Source organism: Balaenoptera musculus, chromosome 15 (genome assembly GCF_009873245.2).
Source record: "Balaenoptera musculus isolate JJ_BM4_2016_0621 chromosome 15, mBalMus1.pri.v3, whole genome shotgun sequence".
Lineage (NCBI taxonomy): Eukaryota > Metazoa > Chordata > Mammalia > Artiodactyla > Balaenopteridae > Balaenoptera > Balaenoptera musculus.
This window is the reverse complement of record NC_045799.1, coordinates 29,697,931-29,723,599: the sequence shown is the minus strand read 5'-3', so window position 1 is coordinate 29,723,599 and position 25,669 is coordinate 29,697,931. Positions and strand designations below refer to the sequence as shown.

Below are 25,669 nucleotides of genomic sequence, written 5' to 3'. Positions count from 1 at the left end.
GCTGCTTGGATAAAAGATAAAGAGAACACATATTTCTCATTCTTGAGGTCAAGGAGACCTCCCAAACTATATGTGCACAGAAAGGTTCCTCAGCGGTCAGAGAATGGAGGGGGTGCCAGACCATAATATGTTCTTCTTTCCAGAAACCCTAGGGCTGTAATCTATTTTGGCTAAAAGACACACAACTGCCCAAAGTGGGGGGCCCTGAGTCAGATCAAATGTGGACTCAGAGCCAGGCAAAGCAAGACAATGGGCCAGAGGAAACCCAGAAGAAATGCCCCATGTAAGTGATTTAAACTACCCCAAAGGTGCTACTCTTTCTCTGAGCCCACCCCTGTGTGTCTATCCACATGTACTTTTTTTCCTCCTAATAAACACTTTACTTGTTTCACTACTTTCCATCTCTTTGCTGAAATCCATTTCTACAAAGCAGACGATCCAGGGCCTTGTCACTAGCCACTGGCCCTCGTGGTCTAGCGGTTAGGATTCCATGCTCTCAATGCCACAGGGCGCGGCTTCAATCTCTGGTCTGGGAACTGAGATGCTGCTTCAAACCACCACAGGCCGAGGCCACCCGAGATCACTTCCATCCTCTAGGAACTGGATGTGAGCTTGTCAGTAACCCTGAGGACCTGTACGAGGGGAAAGTGACTACACGGCAAGGAGAACGCCGGAGTTGAGTGTAAGGGATCAACAGAGACTTTGGGAGTCCGCTTTACCTCCGCAGTCCGTTTTCCAACCGCCAACCCCCCGCCCCCCGCCCCCCACAAGTAAAATGGCAGTGAACACAGGGGTGCGCGGACAGCACGGAGCCAAACTTAGATGGTGCTCGCGGAAGGCGGCATGCATATTTTAGAGCCTAAGCCCAGGGAATTTAGCCTGGTAACGAGAGAAAAAAACCACCTGAGATGCCTGCAACCGGAAGCCGGACCCTCCACAAGCCAACCGGAAATGCCTTTGCCGGGTGACCCTGAGCGCCTGGGTGGGGACCTGGAAGCCGTCACGGAAGCGGCCGCAGAGGCTTCTGGGGAGTCTTTCAAGCGAACAGGCGGAGGGAACAGAGATTTCATTTGGGAACCACTACCTGTTTATGCATGGGTATTTTATAAACAGAGACGGGTAGGCTGTCACTACATAGCCACTGTCGTGGTAAATTAACCGCGCGGTCCACAAGCGGTTCCTGGGACGGCCAGCGGGAAGGGAGTCCGCGAGGATTCTGGGAACTGTAGTTCTGGTGTAGTTGAGCGGCCGAGGGCGGGGTGAGCGGTCCCGTCCTCTCTGGAGAGCGAGGCCTGCTGCGCCCGTGGCCCCACGGTGTCTCTCCCCTGGTGCAGGAGGGTGGGGATAGGCCGGGCAGGGCCTAGGGTTGGGAGCTGGGGAGGAGTGCGGCTGCTGGGGGAGTGCGGCGGCCCAGGCCGGCGGGTTCGGGCGGTTTCGTGCTTGGAGGAGGGGGCGCGGCACGAGGTGCGCGTTTGTGGCGGGGAAATGGGGTGACTCCTACCAGCTACGAATCCCTGAGTTGCGGGGCGTTACGCGGACCTTCACTCCTCGGCCGGGGCGAGAGACCTGGAACTCACATTTCTTTCTTGGAAAGGGGGTGGGTATATTCTGGGCCAAACAATTTCCGAGTAGGGGGCAGCTCCAGTGCGCATCCCCGGCGTTTATTTGGGGTGTAGGGGTGTGTACAGCCAGGGCCAAATAGACATCCCCTGTGATGCGGGCTGGGGGCGCGGCTTGGGCCATGTGTTCCTGGGTGTTGTTTGGCATGGGAGCACTTACGTGGGTCCCGCATCACTGAATGGTTGTGGGAACCCAGGACTGATCGTGAATGTCAAGTTTTGTTTTTGATGGGGCTGAATATGACCCAATGGTGATTGGGCGGAGGTGGGGTGGAGGAGAGAGCATCTCAGGCCCTGCTGTGCGTTGGCTTGTTGGGGGTGGGTGGAGGTGAGTTCTACGTGAGCAAAACATCCGTAAGGGGTGGTGGAGTGTCTTGGGTCTGGAGTTCCTGGGGTTTTTAGAAAATGGGGAGGTTCTGGGCCTGAGGCAGACATCCTGCAGTGATGGTGCACTGCACCGCTGGGGCCTGCATCTAGGCAGTTTTTTGAGTGCAGGCAGGTCTGCTTCTCTGGGATCTCTTGTCCCAGCGTTTGTCCTCATCCCGGGGCCCACTCTGCTTTATGACAAAGATCCCAGATTTGGTTGTAATGTAAGTGGCTTGTTTGGCTAATTCTCCCTCTCTTTGAATGCTTTTCCCTCATGTGTTGGGGTTCAGACCTCTAGTTTGGGACTTACCCAGATTAGGTAGTGTGGGGACCTCTGAGGGCTGCTGGCCAACTGTCCAAATCACTTCTGGGATCTGGTGAAGCCCAGGTATCAGGACTTTAATTTTTGGGTAAGGTCAAGTTTTAAACCCATGCAGTAGAATAGTACAGTAAACTCACATGGACATATCACCAGATTCAACATTCATTAATTCACAGACAATCCTGTTTCATATACACCCCCTCAACTTGTCTGTGGATATGCTTTGAGAACTGTCACAGCTGGTAGGGGTTGACCATCACTGATACTACAACTCACCCAACAGGCTAAGGCCATGGCACTCCACAGCTAGAGGTCAAATCTAGGCACTTTCTAGCTCTGTCACCTCAGTTTATCAGAAGACCTAACTCCGGGCCTTTGGGAGACAAAAGTTGTACAGTGCCTGGGATTGTCTGTGGTGTATAGTAAGAGTTTAGTAAGTGTTAATTAGTAACAAAAGATGATTTTCCTATTTAATAGCATATCAGGATAGGCTGTATTTTGATGCCCACACATGACTCTGTCTCCAGGAAGCTGTCTACCTTCTTCTTTAACAGATCTGAGGTGGTTTTTTTTTTTTTTTTTTAAAGAAGAGGAGCACCCCTCATTTTAAGCTTGGGGATTTTTAGCTTGGTATCTGGGGGCCAAGAGACAGTCCTGAAGCTCACACTGCCTGTTTCATCCTCAGGTTCACCTTCTCACATCCCTGCCTGCCCAGAGAGGACTGTATAGAGAATGAGAGGACTTCTTGCAGGTGGATACCACTCACCTTCCATGTTTCTGCAGTGTCTTCTGTTCTCCAGACCTTGGGCAGATTTCCCTTGCTCATCCTGACGTTTTGTGCCCTGCAGTGTCCCATTTAAGGCTCAGAGGACCTGCTTGTTTCTGTAGGATACCAGGGCTGATTTAAGGGCAGGGGCCTTTAACAGGGAATATTACCCCAGACAAGTGCTCTCATTCAGGTTACCACCATCCTTGCCCTAGCAACATTTCGTCCTGTCTGCTGGATTCCCAAGACTGTGTCAGCTGTTGTAAAATAAAAAATGATGATAACTACCATTTATTGGGAGTTGTTCTGTGCTGCCAGGCACTGGGCTTTACAATCTCTGTAATATTTTATTCCCTCAGCACTGACTTATTAGAACAAACCTATGCTCACATATGATTCCTCTCTTTGTTACATGTGACGGATAAGAGTTGCACTGTTAGTTTCTACAACACATGTTTGGAGCATGTAACTGCTGCCAGAGGGCTTTCTTCTAAGTTAAAAACATAAGAACAAAATTACATAATTAATGCCTTTTTTTTGGTGGTTAACTTTTCACATAGAAACTATAAATCCATCGTCTAGCATCAACAATAATCAATTCATGTTCAAGGTGGTTTCATATACCACCCCTGCCTCCCAGCTTTTTTTGCAGAATTATGTTAAAGCTAATTCTAGACATCATATCATTTCACTTATAAATGTTTCATTATGTGTCCTTAACTGAGAAGGACTTAAATTTACCCTTTTTTAAAAAACTGAGGTATAATTTACATACAACCAACTACATAGATCTGAAGTGTATGTTTCAATGAATTTTGACAGATATGTACTCCCATGTAACCATCACCTCCAACAACTGGAATTTGTGTCCTGTTTCAGAATTCTTTGCCTACACCAAAGTCATGATGGTATTCTATGATTTTTTTTCCTAGAAGCTTAAAGTTTTAGCTTTTACATTTAGGTTTATGATCCATTTTGATGTATTTTTTTTGTGTATGGTTTGAGGTTTTGAGGTTTGACATAGTACTTGTTTATAGCACCATTTGTTGAATCGACTCTCCTTTTACCATTGTATTGCTTTGGTGCCTTTGTTGAAAATCATTGACTGTGTAAATGTGGGTTTATTTCTGGACAGTCTCTTCTGTTCCGTTAATTTAACTTAATCAACATCACACTGTCTTGATAACTTCAGCTTTATAGTTAGTCTGTTCTTTTATATTTCTTTTTAAAAAAATTTTTAAATTTTATTTTTAGCTGCGGTGGGTCTGTGTTGCTGCACAAGGGCTTTCTGTAGTTGCAGTGAGCAGGGGCTACTCTTCGTTGCGGTGCGCGAGCTTCTCATCGCAGTGGCTTCTCCTGTTGCGGAGCATGGGCTCTAGGCACGTGGCCTTCAGTAGTTGTGGCGCACGGGCTCTAGGGTGGGTGCATGGGCTTCAGTAGTTGTGGCATGCGGGCTCAGCAGTTGTGGCTCGTGGGCTCTAGAGCGCAGGCTGAGAAGTTGTGGCGCACGGGCTTAGTTGCTCCGGGGCATGTGGGATCTTCCCGGACCAGGGATCGAACCCCTGTCCCCTGCATTGGCAGGCGGATTCTTAACTACTGTGCCACCAGGGAAGTCCCTATACTAAGTCTTGAAACCATTTATCATAAGTCTTCTTTTACAGGGTTATTTTAGCTATTCAAGGTCCTTTTCATTTCCAAATATTTTTTTGAATCAGCTAGATTTTTTCAACAAAAATAAGTCTTGTGGGATTTTGATTGGAATTGCGTTGAATCCGTAGATCAGTTTGGTTAGAATCGACATCTCAAGAGTACTGAGTTTTCCCGCCCACAAACTTGGTATATCTCTCTGTTTATTTAGGTCTTTAATTTCTCAAAGTAACATTTTGTAGTTCTCAGTGTAGAATGTTTGCACATCTCTTCAAATTCATTCCTATACATTTTATGTTCTTGATATTTTTGGAAATGTTTTTAAAATGTAACTCTCCAGTTGTTTCTGACTAGTATTTAAAAATACAATTGATGTTTGTATGTTGACCCCTCATGTCCAGCCACCTTGCTAAATTTAAATTAACTTACTACTTCTAGTTTTTTTTTTATTGAGGTATAGTTGATTTACAATATTATACAGGTTTCAGGTGTACAACATAGTTATCCACAATTTTTAAAAATTATACTCCATTACAGTTATTATAAAATGTTGGCTATATTCCCTGGAGGGTATTATGCTTAGTAAAATAAGTCGGACAGAGAAAGACAAATACTGTGTGATCTTACTTATATGTGGAATTTTAAAAAGCTGAACTCAGGGAAGCAGAGAGTACAGTGGTGATTGCCAGGGGCTGGAGATAGGGGAAATGAAGAGATGTTGGGTACAAACTTTCTCTCTCTGACCTATTTCGTTAAGCATAGTACCCTCCAGGTCCATCCATGTTGTTGCAAATGGCAAAATTTCATTCTTTTTATGGCTGAGTAATATTCCATTGTAGTACATGTATACCACGTCTTCTTTATCCGTTCATCTGTTGATGGACATTTAGGTTGTTTCCATATCTTGGCTGTTGTAAATAATGCTTCTGTGAACATTGGGGTGCATGTATCTTTTCGAATTAGTGTTTTTGTTTTCTTTAGGTATATACCCAGAGTGGAATTGCTGGATCATATAGTACTTCTATTTTTAGTTTTTTGAGGAACCTCCATGCTGTTTTCCACAGTGGGTGCACCAATTTACATTCCCGCCAACAGTTCTCACCAACATTTGTTATTTGTGTTTTTTTTGATGATGGCCATTCTGACAGGTGTGAGGTGATATCTCACTGTAATTTTAATTTGCATTTCTCTGATGGTTAGTGATGTTGAGCATCTTTTCATGTGCCTGTTGGCCATCTTCATGTCCTCTTTGGAAAAATGTCTATTCACATCTTCTGCTCATTTTTTATTTTTATTTTATTTTATCTTCCAAAAAATGGATATTTTTAATGTATTCGATTAGCAAAGATTAAAAAGTTAGATAATTCCTAGTGTTGGTAAAAAGTTGGAAAACAGAATTGTATATTCATTGGTGGCAATGCTTCTTATCCCGTCCATGTTCTGTGTATACTGAAAATTTGAGGTCTCTAAGTGCCATACTGTGTATCAGTCTTCACTAAACATCTTCCCTTTTTTAAAAATTAATTTTTATCAGAGTATAGTTGCTTTACAATATTGTGTTAGTTTCTGCTGTACAGCAAAGTGAATCAGTTACACGTATACATATATCCACTCTTTTTCAGATTTCCTTCCCATCTAGGTCACCACAGAGCATTGAGTAGAGTTCCCTGTGCTATACAGCAGGTTCTCATTAGTGATCTATTTTATACATAGTAGTCTATACATGTCAATCTCAATCTCCCAATTCAACCTACCTTCCCTTCCCCGCTTGGTAACCGTAAGTTTGTTATCTACATCTTTGACTCTATTTCTGCTTTGCAAATAAGTTCATCTCTATCATTTTTCTACAGTCCACATATAAGTGATATTATACGATATTTGTTTTTCTCTTTCTGACTTCACTCTGTGTGACAGTCTCTCGGTCCATCCATGTCTCTGCAGATTTCTGCCCTTTTTTCTTTTTTAAAATTAATTAATTAATTAATTTTTGGCTGCGTTGGGTCTTCGTTGCTGCGTGTGGGCTTTTTCTAGTTGTGGAGAGCAGAGGCTACTCTTCGTTGCGGTGTGTGGGCTTCTCATTGCAGTGGCTCCTCTTGTTGCAGAGCACGGACTCTAGGCGCATGGGCTTCAATAGTTTTGGCACGTGGGCTCAGTAGTTGTGGCTCGCAGGCTGTAGAGCGCAGGCTCAGTAGTTGTGGCGCACGGGCTTAGTTGCTCCACTGCATGTGGGATCTTCCCGGACCAGGGCTTGAACCCGCATCCCCTGCATTGGCAGGTGGATTCTTAACAACTGCGTCACCAGGGAAGTCCCCCCATTTTTTTTTTTAATTTTTATTTATTCATTTATTTATTTATTAATTCATTTATGGCTGTGTTGGGTCTTCGTTTCTGTGCGAGGGCTTTCTCCAGTTGTGGCAAGTGGGGGCCACTCTTCATCACGGTGCACGGGCCTCTCACTGTAGCGGCCTCTCTTGTTGTGGAGCACAGGCTCCAGACGTGCAGGCTCAGTAATTGTGGCTCATGGGCCCATTTGCTCCGCGGCATGTGGGATCCTCCCAGACCAGGGCTCGAACCCGTGTCCCCTGCATTGGCAGGCAGACCCTCAACCACTGCGCCACCAGGGAAGCCCCCCCCATTTTTTAATTGAGTTGTTTTTTTTGATATTGAGTTGTATGAGCTGCTACAACTTCTAGTTTTTATCTGGACTTTTGGAGTCTAGGATACAGTCATGACAGTGCAAACAAAGATAGGTTTATTTCCCATAGATAATCAGTTTTATTATTTTTCTACGTACACCTCTAGTATTTTTAAAAAATTTTATTGAAGTCCAGTTGATTTACAATGTTGTGTTAATTTCTGCTATACAGCAAAGTGATTCAGTTATACATATATCTGTTCTTTTTCATATTCTTTTCCATTATGGTTTATTACAGGATTTTGAATATAGTTCCCATGCTATACAGTAGGACCTTGTTGTTTATCCGGCAGTATTTTTTATGAAAAGACAATCAAAGATTAAACACACATATTAAACCCTGCTCCCCACCCCCCACCTTTCCTAAAGGGGTCCTTGTTAAACTGAACCTTTAAATTGATGTGTAATAAAATATACCCACCACTTCCTTACTGGCTTTTGGATTTTATGTGTGTTTTTTTTGGCCATGCTGTGTGGCTTGCGGGATCTTAGTTCCCCCACCAGGGATTGAACCTAAGCCCCCTGCAGTGGAAGTGTGGAGTCTTAACCACTGGACTGCCAGGGAAACACCTCCCTGTTTTTTTTTCTTTTTGAGTAAGTTTACCTTTCCTCTGTTCTCAGAACATGAGAGATGGTGGAATAATGCAGTGCTTACAAGTGGCACTGTCACTTTCAGTCACATTTCCTTGTCCAGGGCAAGTCATGAGACCAAGCCTGACGTCAGGGGCAGAGAATTATAGAGAGAAACAAATAATTGGGAATGATGATGATATCTACCACAAAGGGCCTACAGGCTAGAAAGGAATGAGGTAAAAAAATGCAAGGAACCTTGTGGACTGAGACGCTACGTGTATTGTGTGAGAGGACAGGATCCCTGCTGAAGAGGCACAGGCATAGGGCCCACAGTAAGGGTCCCAGCAATGTCAAATTGCTTCTCTGTCCCACAGGTCCTGGCTACATGGCAACAAGTTGGGCTTTTGTAAGTAAGTTTTGGGGGAATCACACCAGGCAGCAGAAATTGATCTTGAGATGAAATAATTTCTACCAGGCCTCCTGGCAGAATTTCAAGGCGAACACTGGGCTGACTCTGGGGCCAAGACGTTGCCTGATCCTTCTGCCTGGAGAGAGCAGAACTGGGAGGAGATGTTGCCTTTGGAGAACAGGGAAGTTATGGAAACTGTGAAGGCACTGACTCAGAATCATAAGGCAAAAGGTGAGAGCTGTTGAGGGTCCAGCGAGGTGAAGGGGGGAGCAGGGCTCCAGGTTTACTGCGAATGCCTTGTGATCACAGCTGAGGAAAGGGGCGACTTCCTCTTCACAAGGCACGGAGGAGCTGCTCTGGCAGCACCATGGGAGCCCCAGTTTCTCATAGCTTCTTTTTCCTTCTCTAGGTTTGCCTTCTCACAAGACTGACTGGCTTCAAGAAAAGGAGGGAAAGTCCAAAATACTGGTGAGTTGGGGTTATGTTTATTTAAAGTCTCTCAAAAGTGCTCTTAAGGACATGTGGCAAGTAGCGAAACATTTATTCAAGAAAATCTACTAAATCAGCAAGAGTCTGTGGCATTTGTCCCACAACCTGCTCCCTCCTGGTCACCCTTCAGCTCAGTGTAACGGAAGCTGTACTCCAAATGGGTACAGCTGAGAAGATGGGACTTTCTTCCCCCAGTTCCCAGTCTTTTTCCCTGGGAGAGGCAAGCCACCAGCAATTCTTATTCCCCCCAGCTCGGTGTGGCAGGCAAGTGTGGCCAAGAAGTCTGGTGTTTTCTATCTCCACTAGACCCTATTTGTAGGATGGAAGCTCTGTCTCAGGCACAGGGGGTCAAGAATCAGGAGGGACCTTATTGCCTTCTCCCCATCTTGCTCATAGGGCAGACAGAGATCCTGTGCTAGGAGAAGCATGCTGAGAAGAAAAGGAGCTGCCAACCCCGCCCAGTGCCCCGCTGTTAGAGCAGGAGTGTCACACTGAGCGAAGTGGTCTGCCGGTCCTGTGCCACCTCTGAGTAGTGGTGCAGAGGTCCTGCCCTGGTGAGAGGCAGGCCATAGGAACAGAGAGCTCTGCAGCGCTCCCTAAGGGGACTGGCTTTGCGTGGAACTGAGTAGGGAAGTTGAAGTCTTAGGGTGTTGTTGAAAACAGTGGAGATTTTGGTGGTGAGCAATTAAGAGGAAACTGAGATGCCTGTGATAGCAACAAGTGAAATGGCAGATCAGCTGGAAGTTTAACAGAGAAAGCAGGGAAAGAGATTGCTGAGAGGAGCTCTCCTACGGCTCAGAGTAAGTCTCAAATAGTGGCCTCAAAATTACCCCTGCAAAAGGATCTGACTTTAATTGGATCAGACTGTGGAGCCATTTATACTCCAGGACATTGTTGAAAACAGTAGAGCAGTCAGCAACCAATAGTGGAGGCTAACAGCCGGGTGTGATACCAATAGAGGCAGACCTGCTGGAAGCTTAACGGGGAAGTCAAGGAGAGACACAAAGAGAGCCCTCTGTCAGGAGGGGGACGGTCTGGGTGACTGTGTGTTTGCTCAAGGCTGCACCCTCTGAGGAGCCACTGTTTCAGGGGAAATAACCTTCATTGAACTAATCCAGACAGGTCTCAAAACAAATGAACAAGCAGACAACCACAACAATAGCCTAGGAAGAGGGCAGGGTTGGTATCCAGAGTTGCTACAATATTTTACCTAAAATGTCCAATATTCAAAGAAAAATTATATAGATAAGGGGAGGGAGAAGGAGGGAAAGGGAAAAAAGAATATATGAATTTAAGAATGAGAGAAAGCTTAAATAAATTTTCCTGGTCTGTAAAATGAAAACAACTTTTCAGGTCTATGAGTTAAATTATAATCTCACTGGATTGTAAATTCATCTTCCCCTATTGGTTATGAGTTGTTCATTCACCGATACACTGTGGACACAAAGTTATACTCCTAGGGAATGTCCAGTGGGGTTGGGGCTAGGAAGCAAAGTGAGCTAAATGCCCTGCTTTCATTCCAGGAAGCTTATTGAAGTATAGGCAGAACTTGGAGATATTGTGGGTTTGGTTCCAGACCACCATGGTACAGTGAATATCACAGTAAAGTGAGACACACGAAATTTTTGGTTTCTCAGTGCATATAAAAGTTATGTTTACACTATACTGTAGTCTATTATGTGTTCAATAGCATTATGTGTGAAAAAACAATATACATACCTTAATTAAAAAATACTTTATTGGATCCTGGAGGTCCAGTGGTTAAGACTTCGCCTTCCAGTGCAGGGGGTACAGGTTCGATCCCTGGTCAGGGAGCTAAGATCCCACATGCCTCACAGCCAAAAAACCAAAAACATAAAACAGAAGCATTATTGTAACAAATTCAATAAAGACTTTAAAAATGGTCCACATCAAAAAAATCTTTAAAAAAACTTTATTGCTAAAAAATGCTAACCATCCTCTGAGCCTTCAGCAAGCTGCAGTAGTAACATCAAAGATCATTCATCACAGGTCACTGTAACAAATATAATAATAATAAAAACATATGAAATGTGAGAATTACCAAAATCTGACACAGAGACACGTGGTGAGCAAATGCTGTTGGAAAAATGGCACCAATAGACTTGTTTGACGCGGGGTTGCCATGATCCTTCAATTGTAAAAAACTTGATATCTATGAAGGGCAATAAAGCAAAGTGCAGTAAAATGAGGTACACCTGTACTGCTCTACGTGGTGAGTGAAGCATTAAGGGCTTTATTTTAAAAAGGTTGCTAAAATACCAGGCAAAGACAGATTTTGCAGATCCCATTTAGTAACCTGAACTCTTCAAAAATGCTTATTCCAGGCTCCATCTGTTCACTCCTGCTTTTCTCTGTGGTTGAAGTTTTCTTTCATTTTCTCCTCTAAATCGTCTCCATTCCCTAATGCCCAGCACAAGCCTTGTGTACATGATGCTTTTATTCTTCTCCAGCCCATCCTCTACTCTTCATCTCAGAATTCCTCCATTCCTCAGGGTCATTGAGCACTGCTTTAGGTTTTCAAATTGATTCACAAATCGTTTCTCCAAAGAAATCAAAAGCCTCTGAGGGCCAGGAATGAGTTTTATGCATCAGTTACGTGCTCCTCAGATTTTAGCACAAAGCCACAGTAATAATGCCCAGAAGAACTTGGTACAGAGAACCACGTACCCTGAAGAGAATTAGATCAACTTCTTGCATATCCAGACTCTCTGGGGCCACCAGCTATGTTCCTCATAGTGGGAGGACTGATGGGGACTTGCTGTATGTCCCTTAATTTATTGCTTGTTTATAGGTACCAGTTACATTCAGGGATGTGGCTGTGGTCTTCACAGAGGCAGAATGGAAGAGACTGAGCTCTGAGCAGAGGGACCTATACAGAGAAGTGTTGCTGGAGAATTATAGGAATCTGCTCTCGTTGGGTGAGGCAGTGTTCTTTCTTTCATTAATTCAGTGGAGATTTACTGACCACCTCCCATATGGCAGAAAATGTTCTAGACACTTAGAACATGTTAGTGAATGAAATGGTAATCTCTGCCCATGGGGACTTACTTTCTACTGTAGGGAGACAGCTAACAAAAAGCTTCATATTCAGGGACATTATTATTATTTAAAAAATTTTGCATATGTTCATTTTTATTTTCTTTTTTATTGAGGTATAGTTGATTTACAATATTACATAAGTTTCTGGTGTACAACGTAGTGATTCACAATTTTTAAAGGTTATACTCCATTTTTGGTTATTACATATATAGGGATATTATAATATGGTGTGTTAGAAGGTGATAAGCACTACATAGTAAAAAATAATAATAAAATAGAACCGGAGAAAGGAGTATTGAGTGGGAGGGGGTGGCTGGCTGAATTTTGAAATTGGGTATTTGAAATCACCAAGAAGGTAACATTTGAGCAAAGGGAGTTAGAACTCTAGGTATCTGGGATAAGAGCATTTCAGGTGGAGGACCTTCTCGGTGCTAAGGCCCTAAGGAATTGGGGTGCCTGCCAGGTATAAGGAACTGCAGTGGAGGCACAGTATACAGGGGAGAGCAGTGAGAAATGCCTTCTAAGGCAGAAGTTAACATTAAATATCAAAGTTTGTATGGCTTTTGAGTTTCATAAGCCATTTTTTTTCATTTATTTAAAAACTGACATTGATTCTTTAAATCTAGGTTGATAAATACTTTTGATTGTGATATTTCTCTGGATCAGGGGTTGGCCAACTTCTTCTGTAAAGGACCAGAAAGTAACTATTTTAGGTTTTGTGGGTGATATGGTTTCTGTAACCACTCTCAACTCTGCCCTTGTAGGGCTAAAGTAGCCATAGACAACAGGTAAATGAATGAGCATAGCTGTGTTCTAGTAAGACTTCTGTGGACACTGTATTTTGGATTTCATGTAATTTTTATGTATCATGAAATATTATTGTTCTTTTGATTTTTTTCCAACTATTTAAACATTTAAAAGTCATTCTTAGCTTGTAGACTGTGCAGAAATAGAGGGCCAGATTTAGCTTGTGGGCCATGGTTTTCCCGCCCCTTGTTCTAAATCAGTGCTGTCCAGTAGAAATATAATGTGAGCCATGTGGGTAATTTTAAATTTCCTAGTAACCACATTTGAAAAAGTAGAAGTAAATGGGTGAAATTAATTTTAATAATATCTTATTTAACCCAATATATCAAAATATTTTCATGTCAACATATAATCAATATAAAAATTAATTAAATATTTTACTCTTTATTTTTGTACTAAGTGTTCAAAATCTGGTTGTTATTTTATATTTAGAACACATTTTCGTTCAGACCAGCCACATTTGAAGTGCTCAGGAAGCATACAGCTGGTGGCTGCCATATTGGATGGTGTGGTTCTAGATATTCCTGTAGTTCTAGATAAAGCAGGTAGAGAAAAATCACATTTTTGGAGACACAAACTAGTTTTAGGCAGGAATTTCTTCAGGCGTTTCCTTAAATGGCATAGCTATTTCCCTGATATGGATTAATCAGGTTTACTTTTTTCATTTTCATCTTCTTTGGCATGTTTTGATCTGATTTCATCTAGTTTGAGCTCCATCTAATTAAGTGTGGATTCATCTGTTTCAGTCTGGTTCTGTGTGTTTTGATTTGGCCTTAGCTAGTCAATCTAACTAGATTTTGTTTTTATTTTTCTCTTGTCATATTATCTTCCTTCTCTGTGTTAATGTGTTTAGTGGGTTCTGAGGAAAATGTCAAAATCACCTTGTTCAGATTAGTCTTGATATTGAATGCTGGGATCCCACTTGCATTTCTTGAAGTTGTGTCCTTTGTCTTGCTCAGCACCACAATATCCTGCAGTTCTCCTGCCTCTTATGTCTCTTGTGGGCTTTTCTCTTACTTTTTTCTTTCCTTTGGACTGTGTTGCATACTCTTTTTTTCTATGTCAGTATTCACACCCTTGAACAGTTTGTGAACTTCAACGATTTTACCCATCACCTATTATAATGAATCCATTTTCTTTGTCACTGTCTCACCTGTGCTTTATCTTCATATTTCTATTTGGTTACAAGACAAGTTTATTCTCAGACTTATCAAAAATTGAGATCATACTATTTTTCCTCCTAAACCAGTCTCTCTTTCTCTAGTTCTTCACATATTCATGTTATGATGTCTCTTCTTCAAAGGTACTCCCTGAGATAATCTTTAAAGCTTTCATAGGGGAGATATTTCAGTTAGTTTAGGCTAGGTAATGCTGTGATAACAAACAACCCCAAACTTTGCAAATGTTCATTTCTTACTTAATATCTACTGTCTACAGTTCAGGTAGACAGCTTTATTGGTTCAGCTCTGTTGGCTCTGGGATCTAGGCAAAAGGAACAGCCTCTATCTGGGTCATGGGATTCTTAAGGAAGAGGGAAAACAGCAATGATAGAACCATACTGTGCCTCTTAAAACTTGTTTGCAAGAAGCACTAACTTTTCACTAACCTTTGTTGGCCAAAGCAAATCCCATAGCCACGTCTGATGTTACTATAATGGGATTAGTTTGGGCACAAGGTACCAGAATCCTGAAATCATGGAGCATGTCTTTCTGTCCACTGCTGAATCCACAATACTTTAGTAGAGAACCTAGTACTTAGAAATTTTTAGTATTGGTTTGTTGGTGGGCAACTGGAAATTCAGATTTATTTCATATACAGTCTCTTTAACCACTGTTTCATATACTGTATCCTACATTTGAAAGCCTTCCAGAGCTAGTGACTTTTTTTGTATATCAGTCTTCTATTTTGTAATAAGAAAAGTCATGAAAGAGATTTCCACATAGGTCATAGAGACTGTTACCTCCAAGTAGAACAGAGTTGTGGACAGTCTATATCAATGTGATATAGACTTAGATGATTTAGTCAGAGGAAAAGGCTAAGGGCAGTTGAGGCTACTTGCAGAGCAAAAAGGTTCCTGGTCTGACTGACATATAGAAGATGTTTTTGTTATGGATTTTCTGGATTGCAATAGAAAATGGAATGTGTAGAAGTGGAATGTAGAGTGGATGTAGAATGTGTAGAAGTGGCATGTAAAGTGGAATTATTGGTGGGAAACAAACTGTGTTGTATGTATATTGTCAATTACAGTTGTGGCAGTAAGACACTCTCTGTCCTAAGACAAGGCAGAACAGCCCAGCAGCCCTACTTAGGGCTTCTCTAACTGAAAACCTTCTCTCTCCAGCAGAACCAAAGCCAGAGATCTACCCCTGTTCTTCCTGCCTTCTGGCCTTTTTCTGTCAGCAGTTCCTCAGCCAACACACGCTGCAGATCTTCCCGGGTGTGTGTGTGTAGAAAATCGCTTCCACCTTGGGGATTCTGGCCTGGGGCATCGGGGGCAGCAGTATTCTGCTCACAGCTGCTGGAGTGAAAACACAGAAGGCCAAGAGAGAGAAGGTGACTCCAGACCCTGGTGCTCGAGGACAGAGGAGAGACGGTCCTTACGTGCATTGCCCAGCCCACCCTGAGAACAGTCAGCAAGTCCTGGAGAAGGCAGCGCAGTGGTAGAAATAGAGCCCAGCGCAGCCCAAAGGGTAAACCCTGTGCAAGCAGACAAAGAAATGAAGGAATTAGAAACCTCAAGCTCTGGAGCAGTCAACTGTCAAGAATGTGAACTAGACTGTAGCCCCAAATCAAACTGCATTACAAACCAGACCATCCTCTTAGGGGAGAAGCCCTATGTCTGCAGGGAGTGTGGGCGAGGCTTTAAAGATAAGTCGAACCTCATCAGACACCATTGGACACACTCCGTGGAGAAGCCTTATGTGTATATTGAGTGTGGCCGAGGTTTCAGCCAGGTGTCAACCCTTATTAATCACCGGAGGACACACTCAGTGAAGAAGCCTTACATGTGCAACGAGTGTGGGTGGGGCTTTAGCCAGAAATCACTCCTCCTTGTGCACCAGAGGACACACTCAGGGGTGAAGTATTATGTTTTCAGGGAGTGTGGGCGAGGCTTTAGCAACAAGTCAAGTCTCATAAGACAAGAGGACACACTGAGAGGAGAAGTCTTGTGTATGCAGGGGTCCTGGGCAGGACTTTAGCAATTAGTCGAACCTCTTCTTACGCCAGAGAGACGTGCGGGGAGTAGCCTGTATGTGTGTGTGGGGTGTGAGTGAAGCTTCAGAGATGTGTTGACCCTCACCAGGCAGTGAGGCACATTCAGGGAAGGAGCCTTATGCGTGCAGAGTGTGGGTAGCTGTCAACCCTCAGTGCACAAAGAGGACGCACTTAGGTGGGAAGTGTTGTGTGTGCAGGGACTGTGGGGAGGGAGGCTTTAGCAACAAGTCAGCATTTATGGAACATCCAGTGGCCGACTCAGGAGAAGCATCGTGTGTTCAGGGAGTGCTGACAGGCATTGGGAAAAGAACCGACAGGAGGGCTCCAGGTGGCTCACTCAGGGAGGAGCTGTGTGTTTGCAGGGAGTGTGGGCAAGGCTCTTGTGATCAGTCAGCTTTCTTCACACACTGTAGGGAGAATCCTTATGTGGGGATACTGTGGGGCTGCTCCAGCCAGACTGCTGCTGCTGGCTGCAGAGATGAATTCCTCACTAGACTTGCTCTCAGCCACAGGGAGCTGCACTTCCCAAGGGATGCCTCCTGGCCAACGACTGATTGATACGGGGAGACAAAACCCTAGCCGTTGACTCTGCTGGGACAACTCCACAGGGTCGTCCCAGATCCCAAGGTCCCCATGAGACTGAATGATCTCAAACACATTGCAGGTCAGCTTCTTCCTCTGCCCAGTCCTGTCCTCATTCCCCGGTAAGCCACTCAATTCTCTGTCTCGTTGTCTCTCCAGGGAATCCACCCTAAGATATCATAAGCACACAAGGAGTGTGGACGAGGCTTTGGCTAAAAGTCGCCCCTCAACAAACCCCAGAGTATACAGAATAGAAGCCCTGTGTGTGCGGGGAGAATGGGTAAGGACACCTCAGGATGCATCAGAGAACAGCTTTTGGGGGAGAAGCTTTACAAGGCAGGGAGGGAGACTGGGAAGCTTTAGCAATAAGTTACACCTTCTGGTGCAGCCGAGGACACTCAGGGAGGCCTGTGTGGGTGGGGTTGTGGGCGGAGCCTTATTCTGACACCCCTCCTCACAGATCACTACCTCACTCACCTGGGGGGGTTTCAGAAGTGTTGACCCCCACCCTTCCCCATACTCTTTTTGAGAGTGAAGATGGCAGTAACAACTTAATAAACATGTTTTTTCCACTTTTTGTAATCAGATGGAATAAAAAAGTAGAAGGCTTTATTTAAGTAAGAATAATCAATTTGTTTTATTTTCAAACACCTATTCTTTCCCATGTTTTCATGTCCTTCTGTTCTCGTAAAATGTTCAATAAGCTCAGGCTATGTGCCTTAGTCACTCACCTGTCTGGAAAGGAATTAAATTTCACAACCTGGATTTCTGCATGAATTCAACCCTTGAGAAAAAATAAGTCCCAATGAACCTAGTAGATTTATTGGAGGATCTGATTCGTTGCATGGCGAGGATGATGTAGGTTCTGGAGACATGCCCACTGAAGGGAGGGAATTTCCCGGGTCTCTGGGGGCTGGGTTGCCTCTTCTGACTGATCACTCCCTTTGGCTTCTGTGAAAGCTCCCTTCCCTGACTTCTGTCTCTTCCTTCTAGTCTCTATTCAGGTCTCTGCTGTATCCTTCTCTACCACTGAAGCATTGTTTTTCCTTCCAGATTCCAGAGTCAGGTCCTTTAACCACGCCCAAACTGTTTTCCAGTCATGAATCATTGCTTTGGGTCTCTTAGCTACTTCCATGTCAGATCATAAGTGTAAAGACCCCTAGGGAATTCCCTGGTGGTCCAGTGGTTAGGACTCTGTGCTTTCACTGCTGAGGGCTGGGGTTCAATCCCTGGGCCCTAATCCTGCAAGCCGCGTGGGGCGGCCAAAAAAAACAAAACAAAAAAACCCCTAAACACAGCTCCAATGCCACGTCCCCTCATCCCTCCAAACCTAGGGTCTAGTCCTGCTAATGACACCCACATCATCCCTCCACTAACTGGTCGAAGACAACCTGGTCATACCCCTGCCCTTGTTTTTCAGCCCAAGGACCTGGCCTTTAATCACACCCTTTCCTAGTCTTCCTCCCTCAGAGCCCAAATTGCCCAGATTTTTGACAACTCTGCATGCCCTGGCTCTGACTTCTATGTCCTAAGCCAGAACTCTTTACTGGAGAGGGTTGGCCTCGGCTCTAGCAAATTTGTTTGCTCAGTTGGAGTTTGCCAGATCCACAAAATGGATATCAGGCTTTGAAAATCAGAAAAAACACAGACTGATTTTGATGCACTATCAAAGGAGGGGGCAGTAAAAGAGAGTCCAAAGGCCATGAAGTCAGCTTTCCAGTGGGTCCTGAGTCAGCTCTGGTGGAGAGGATGTGAGTGTCGGGAGCGTGGGTCCCCACCCTTTGCCACATTTCCCGTCGTTTCTTTGCTGGAACTGCCCTTATAACATCAACACTTTGCTTTGGGTCAGAACTGGAAGCCACAGAGGGAAAAGTGTTTATGGGTATGCAGTCTCTAGGGTCTGAAGAGGGATGGGCCCTCTATGTTCTAGGTGACCCCAAGACCCCTCCCTGTGTCCTGCCATTGGGAGAGAAACATGTGAACAAACCAGCACCTTCCTTTGGGAAGGAAGGGTGGGAGGAAAGAAAATGATACAGATTCTTTTTAACTGAAGTCCCTTATAACCTGTAGCGACCTCAGACGTGTTCCAGGGAAAGGACTGTCAGTCCTAGCCCAGCAAAGGGAGAGGGGTATGGGGTTATCTTTCCAAGCCTGGAAAGGGGCTTCCCCAGACTGCTGCTACTCCGTCCTTTATCTCTAGGAAGGGCCACTGGAACCAGCTCCTGTACTCCATCCCAGCAGTAAGCAGAACAGGGGTGTGTGAGGTGAGCTCTCCCTCGGAAGAAAGGAAGGTACACATCCCCACTCCCTAGGATGTTGGTTTCTGCCCCCAGGGAGGAGGAGCTCAGACTTACAGTAAGAGCTTATTTCTGACAGGAGGTCAGTGGCCTCAAACTCAGAGGCCTGCAGTGTCCAGGCAGGTCCTATACTAATGAGGGGGTCAAGCCTCGATTGGGTGGGGGTGCTTTGGGGAACTGGGGAGCTCAAACTCAAGTTGCTTCCTGCATCCTTCCTGGCCTCCTCACTTGACCCCACTCTAGAAAGCCTTGAGCTGCACCTCGTTTGGGCCTTTTCATTTAATGATCCAAATGTCCTGTCCCTTTTTTTGAGGCATGACCTTGACTTCAGAACCCTCCAGCATTCTTCCCCGTGTTCAGTTTTAGAACTGTCTTTTTCATGTTGAGTTTTGCTTAGTTTTCTGAAAAACATGGCAGTAGATTATGAAAAATGAACTTCAGTTTTGATATGGGAACATCTGACCCAGTAACACAACGGTGTGGAAACTCCGTAATCTGACAAAAGAACGTGTAAAAATGCGATGATTTGGCGGCACCTTGTGTGATGAATCCATGTGAGGGCCACCTGTGGGTCACAGAGAGGATCTGGGTTGGGGGGACTTTCAAGATGGCTGGCAATCTGACAGCCCCTGGCTGTGAAATTAGGTACAGTGGGTCAGATTTAAAGTGACCTAATATATACACACAAGCTCTAATCTGACTTTTAAATATCTGCACATATATTTCTCATATATTCAAAGTAAGCATGTATAAATTTTTTATCAATTTTTTTCTAAAAGAAAACAGATGGTAAAGGATTCTTGGCAAAACATGAGATTTTCTCATTGCATAATCTTTTTCCTAATGGAAATACCATGTTATCCTTTATTTCCTCCTAATTATGCATGACATATATAAGGGATAAAAATCCATATTCTTATATAAAGATTATTTTTATCTAGCTCTGTACCCTATTCATTAATTTTAACCTCATAATCATTTTGGAGAATAGCCAAAAACTCAACTGCCCTTTAAAGAGAAGTTTAGGACAGGTTGAAATATGACATTCTAGAATCCTAAAAAAATGAGACCAGATTTCTAGAGTTCCAGCCATCAGTGCTCTAAAAAGGATAAAAGCATTCCTTCTCTGTCTGAGTGTTGAGGCAACAGCTGAGGATTGGAAAATCTCACAAAGCCAGATTACACACAGGGACAGGCTTGTCTGCTTCTAATGTAGACCACAGTGTGGGGCCCAGCTTACCTTGCTTACTAGGCTCTAAGGCAGAGCTGGTTTTGCAGAATCCTTGCTGCTACTAGTCATCAGTTCCCCTTTTCCCTACTTCCTACTTCTTCTGGGAACTAGAAAGCCATTTTTTGTCTGGGGGGAAGAGAGCTTACTTTTATGAAGTTTAATGCTACTTATAATAGTTTTTGTCTGAGCTGCCTCTCTTTTGTGTGTTATAATAACCTTGGGTAAAAGCAGCAGGACCCTGACCTTCCCCTAGGTCTAATAAACACTGCCACTAAAAGAGGCTTCCTTGTCTTTTGATAGAGGGGTTCAACTTGTAAAAATCTTAGAGTAAGTAAATTTTGCAATACTGGAGGTGTGCCTGACTAATAAAATTGTGAAAGCATTTGAGATCAGATTTTCTGCTTAATATATTGGTACAGGAATTATGTGGGTGTTGAAGACCTGGAAGAGATGATGTGGGGAATCTGAGAGAAAACTTAAGAGAAAGGTATGATGAATAGCACTGAGACCAGGGTAAATCTGGGAGGTCAGAAGTGTTGCACTTGTCCAGGCAAAATTTACAGGACAACTATGGTGATAGTTTTGTGGACTGAAAGAGAAGATAGGCTTCGTAGGGTTGGTCTTCAAAGCACTTGGTGATCACCTGGATGTAGAATTTAAAAGCACCCCCGCAAACACAGCTTTCCAACAGTAGAAACATTTGCAAAAGATAAAAAGTGCTCATCACTCCAAGAATCCAAGCAGAAAGCCAACGTCTTATCTATGTTTATCATGAGAGTAGTTCCTTCTTTAGAGGCTATCATCTTTTCCCTCCAAGGCCTGCATTCTGCTGACCTGTATGGTAGAATATGTTTGGGTGTATGTGGAGTGGTGTCACTTAGTCAGTATATTGTCTTAGCTCCAAATTCACCTTTTGTTGCCTGATCTGTGAAAATGGATCTGGGCCCTTTATATATTTTTCCTTTGTCAGCTGGCATGAGGTACATCAGTAGTGGGCTGTTCTGGAGCAACATTGCCGGAGGAAGGGGTCCTCTCTCCTGGTGTAGGTGGCTCTTCCACCAGGCTCCTGGAGAGTACCCTTTTCCCCTGCTTCTCAGCCTGTGCAGTTTTCTCTCATGCTAAATGCCTGCAGGGACACAGCTTTCTCCACCGATTGGCCACCCTGTGTTTTCTCCAGCTCTCCACCCAGGTGGTGGTGGCTCAGGAGCCCCAACAGCACAGGCCTGTGCCCCAGCCCAGGTTGCTGCTCCTGTACCCTCTCTTCAGCGCCATGGGGACACACCCTGGGGCCACCTTGGACCTTCATTCTGTGCAGAGGCTCAGAGCCTCCCCAGCCTGGTCGTTGCTCCCCAGACCCTCTCCTTAGCTCCACATGCATGTGCACCAGGGCCCCAGCAGCCACCCGTAGCTGCCCCAGCCCAAGCTGTGCACCTAAGTGCACTAGGTTTTTGCAGCTTTTCAGCTTCCATTTCTAGCAGCACCTATAGCAGTACCTTGACCTCTTCTGCTCACCCACCCATCAGTCTTGGCTGACTTGTGCCCCAGAGGTTTGTTTGCTGCGGCCCTTCAGACACAGATACTGTGTGGTCCAGGCTTTGTGTCAACATCAACACCCTGACTGTCTGTGCACGTTGGGCTCCCTTTGTGTACCTGCCAACCAGCCTTGGCTTGCCTGTGCTCCAGAGGGATATTCCTGCTTGCCTGGCAACAGCAGACCAGCTCTGGCCTGTGCAAAGTTCTGGCCCTTCCCGCCAACTTCTCCACCATCCAGTGGGCTGAAACCACACATTCTCTAGTGAGGGCTGAACCCAAACCTTGGGGAGGGAAACCTCCTTCTAGTTTTATCCTTCTTTAGGTTCTCTCCCTTAGCTGAGGGTTTTCTTTTAATATTTACAGTTACTTTCCTATCATTGCAAAGCAATTCTTCCTGCTAAATTTCCCATTTAAATTACTGTGTGGTTTCTGTCTCCTCACTGGACCCACGTTGATACAGATGTGAATGTGTACAGTTTTTATATGAGGGCAAAGACACGAACTTTTGACTGCAGTTATTCAGTGAACCCAGAGATAAACCAAAGAAATAATGCACGTCAAAATTATTATTAATACTAGCTGGGGCAATGGCCCTGAACCCAGACACAAACTTAATGGTCTAAACCAGGGGATGGCGAAATGCAGCCTGAAGGCCAAATCTGGCCTGCCACCTATTTTTGTAAGGCCTGCAAGCTAAGAATGCTTCTTACATTTTAAATCATTGGAAAGAATCAAAAGAAGAATAATATTTTGTGACACATATTTGTGTTCATAATTAAAGTTTTATCGTAGCACAGCCACACATTGTTACATATTGTCTATAGCTGCTTTCATGCTACAATGGTTGGGTTGAGTAATTGCATTAGAGACCATATGGCCCACAAACCCTAAGATACTATCTGACTCCTAACAGAAAATGTTTGCAAATCCCTGATCTAGACTGAATCTTGGGAATACTTTACCAAACAAAGGCCGAATGAATAGCTTGTATAACCCCCAGCTCTGGAATTCATGGCCCTCTTTTCCTGATCTGTGGAAATTGACAAGCTGATTCTAAAATTAATATGGAATTTTCAAGGGATGCAGAATGCCAAAACAATCTTGAAAAAGAAAAACAAATTAGGAGGACTCACATTTTCTGATTTCAAAACTTACTACAAAGCAATGGTACTGACATAAGGATAGACATATAGATCAAAGGAATAGAATTGAGAGATAAGAAATAAAATCATGTGTCTATGGTCCACTGATTTCCTCAAGTGCCAAGACCATTCAGTGGGGGAAAGAATAGTCTTTTCAACAAATGGTGCTGGGACAACTGTGTATCTTCTTGCCAAAGAATAAAGTTTGACTCTTGCCTTATGTCATGTACAAAAAATAACTGAAAATGTATCAAAGATCTAAATGTAAGAACGAAAACTGTAGAACTATTATAAGAAAACATAGGGTTAAATCTTCATGATCTTGGATTTGGTAAAAGATTGTTAGATATGGCACCAAAAGCCTGAGCAACAAAAGAAAAAAGATAAATTGGACTTCATCAAAATTAAAAACTATTGTGCATGACACTGTAAAGTGAAAAGACAACTCACAGAATGAGAGAAAATGTTTATAAATCATATATCTGATAAGGGACTTATATCTAGAATACATAAAGAACTCTCACAACTCAATAATAAAAGACAATGCAAGGATGATACACAGATGGCCAATAAGTCCATGAAAAGATGCTGGACATCATTAGTCATCAGGGTAATAATGCAAATCAAAACTTTGAGATAGATACCACTTCACACACACTAGGATAGCTTGAATCTGAAAGTCACATAGTAACAAACATTGGTGAAGACGTGGAGAAATCAGAACTCACATACACTGCTGGTGGGAATGTAAAATGGTGCAGCCCCTTTGGAAAACAGTCTGGCAGTTCCTCAAATGATTAAAGTTACCATGCGACCAAGCAATATGACCCATATGACCCATTCCTAGGTATACATGCAAGAGAAATGAAAGCATATAATCACATGAAAGCGTACATGCATGTTTATAGCAGCATTATTCATAATAGCCAAAGGTGGAAACAACCCAAATGTCTGTCAACTAATGAATGGATAAACAAAAGTGGTCTATCCATACAATGGAATATTATTCAGCCATAAAAAGAAGTGAACTACTGATACATGCCACAGCATGGATGAGTCTTGAGAACATTATGCTAAGTGAAAGAAGGCAGTTACAAAAGATCACATATTACATGATTCCCTTTATATGAAATGTTTGGAATGTCCTTCACTTGATTGAGGTCTCTGCTCACATGCCACTCCTCAGAGAGGCTTTCTCTGACCATCTAGCCAAACTTGCAACCCATCACTCTCAGTTCCCCTACCCTACTTTATTTATTTTTTCATGTCACTCTAATGTTACCTTGTATACTTACTTGTTGGGTTTATTGTCTGCCTTTCTTACTAGAACATAAATTCCTTCAGGGAAGGGACTTTGTATCCCAGTAACAGTGCATGGCCTTAGTAGGTGCTAAATAAGTAATTTTTAAGTGTGTGCATAAGTGATAATGTTAGGAGGCAGGGTAACTTTGGAGCTGCTGAGGAGACAAATGGCACCATATTCCTATTCTGACTGTCGACTCTGCCACCTTGGACAAGATAATTCATCTCTCTGAGCCTCCATCTCTTCATCTACGGGTTGACAGAAACAGGGTGACAGAACGTGCATCTTAGGTCTGGTGTGAGGATTAAAAAGCCCTGGGATGGAAGAGATCCTTGCTGGGTTTGAGGAACAGGAAGGAGACTAGTGTGGCTGAAGATGATGAATGAGGGGAATGTTGAGGGAGATGAGGTTAGATGCAGAGAGAGAGATTCAGGGCTGGATTTTATTCCAGCGTGTGCTGGGAAGTTATTGGGAGGTGGAGAGCAGGGTGATGACATCATCTGATATAATCTCAGTACATTATAGAAGGATCCCTCTGGCTGCTGTGAGAGCAAGAGAGGAAGCAAAGAGACCAGTTACGGCCTTGTTCAATGATCCAAGACGGAGATGATGGTGCCTAGGACTAGCATAGTAGAAGTGGAGCAGGTGACTACAATCTGATTCAAGACATTTTGAATCAGGGATAAGGAATTCCTCAAAGAGAGGAGTCAAGGATGCTGCCAAGTTTGTTGTTTTGTTTTGTAAACCAAGAAACTTCTGAGATGGGGAACACTGGTAAGAAGTGGTTTTAGGAAGAAGAGTGAATAGAAGCAAGAATTCAGTTTTCAACATATTAAATTTAGTATACCTATTAGACACCCATGTCTATGGATACTAAAGGCCAAGAGTTAAATGAAGAGCCCAGGGTTAGAGGAATAAATTTGAAAAACCCGATCCTATAGGTAGCATTCAAAAGTCATGGGACTGGATGGGATTGATAAATTCATTCATTCAGATATTTATTAAGCCCTTGTTTTGTGCTAAGCAGTGTTCTTCTAGGCACTACGGCAATGAACAATACACAAAGAAAAATCTATACCCTTTGAACTTACATTCTAATGGGGAGGGATAATAAAATAACATATATAGTATGTTAGCAATCAATGTTAAGGAGAGAAATAAAACAGGGATGGGTGGGAAGGTTGCAGTTTTAAACAGGACGGCAAGGAAAGTCCTCAGTGGGAAAATATTATTTGAGCTTAAGTCGTGAAGGTGAGGGCGTGAGCCGTGCACATACCTGGACGACTAGCATTCCAGGCAGAGGCAACAGCAAATGCAAAGGAGCTGAAGCAGGTCGACTAAGTTCACGGAAAAGCAGGGACACTGGCTGTAGAGGACAGAGCTGGGGTAGAGTGGTGGGAGATGAGGACCGAGAGTTAATGGGCTGGGGCGCGGGGGGTTGGGTGATGAGGGTGAAGAGGAGCAGCTCTAGCACCGACAGAAACTAGGAAGGTGTCCAACAGAGAAGATCCTAAGCCTCTGCGATTCAATTTGACGCTAGCACCGCCCCCAACCCCGCCCGAAGCCCCGCCCCGCTCTAAGCTCACGGCTCAGCACCTCCGCCGGAACCCAA

General features: G+C 43.9%; 1 protein-coding gene across 1 annotated transcript; it reads left to right on the top strand.

Annotated features, from left to right (window-relative positions):
* The first annotated feature begins 1,470 nt into the window (after positions 1-1,470).
* ZNF343 (zinc finger protein 343) lies at positions 1,471-15,909 on the top strand. The gene is given in 8 exon segments (XM_036827433.1): positions 1,471-2,209; positions 2,993-3,058; positions 8,464-8,628; positions 8,807-8,865; positions 11,699-11,825; positions 15,095-15,192; positions 15,195-15,892; positions 15,894-15,909. Coding segments are annotated over 7 exon segments (1,182 nt in total). The 5' UTR covers positions 1,471-2,209; positions 2,993-3,039.
* Positions 15,910-25,669: the final 9,760 nt, after the last annotated feature.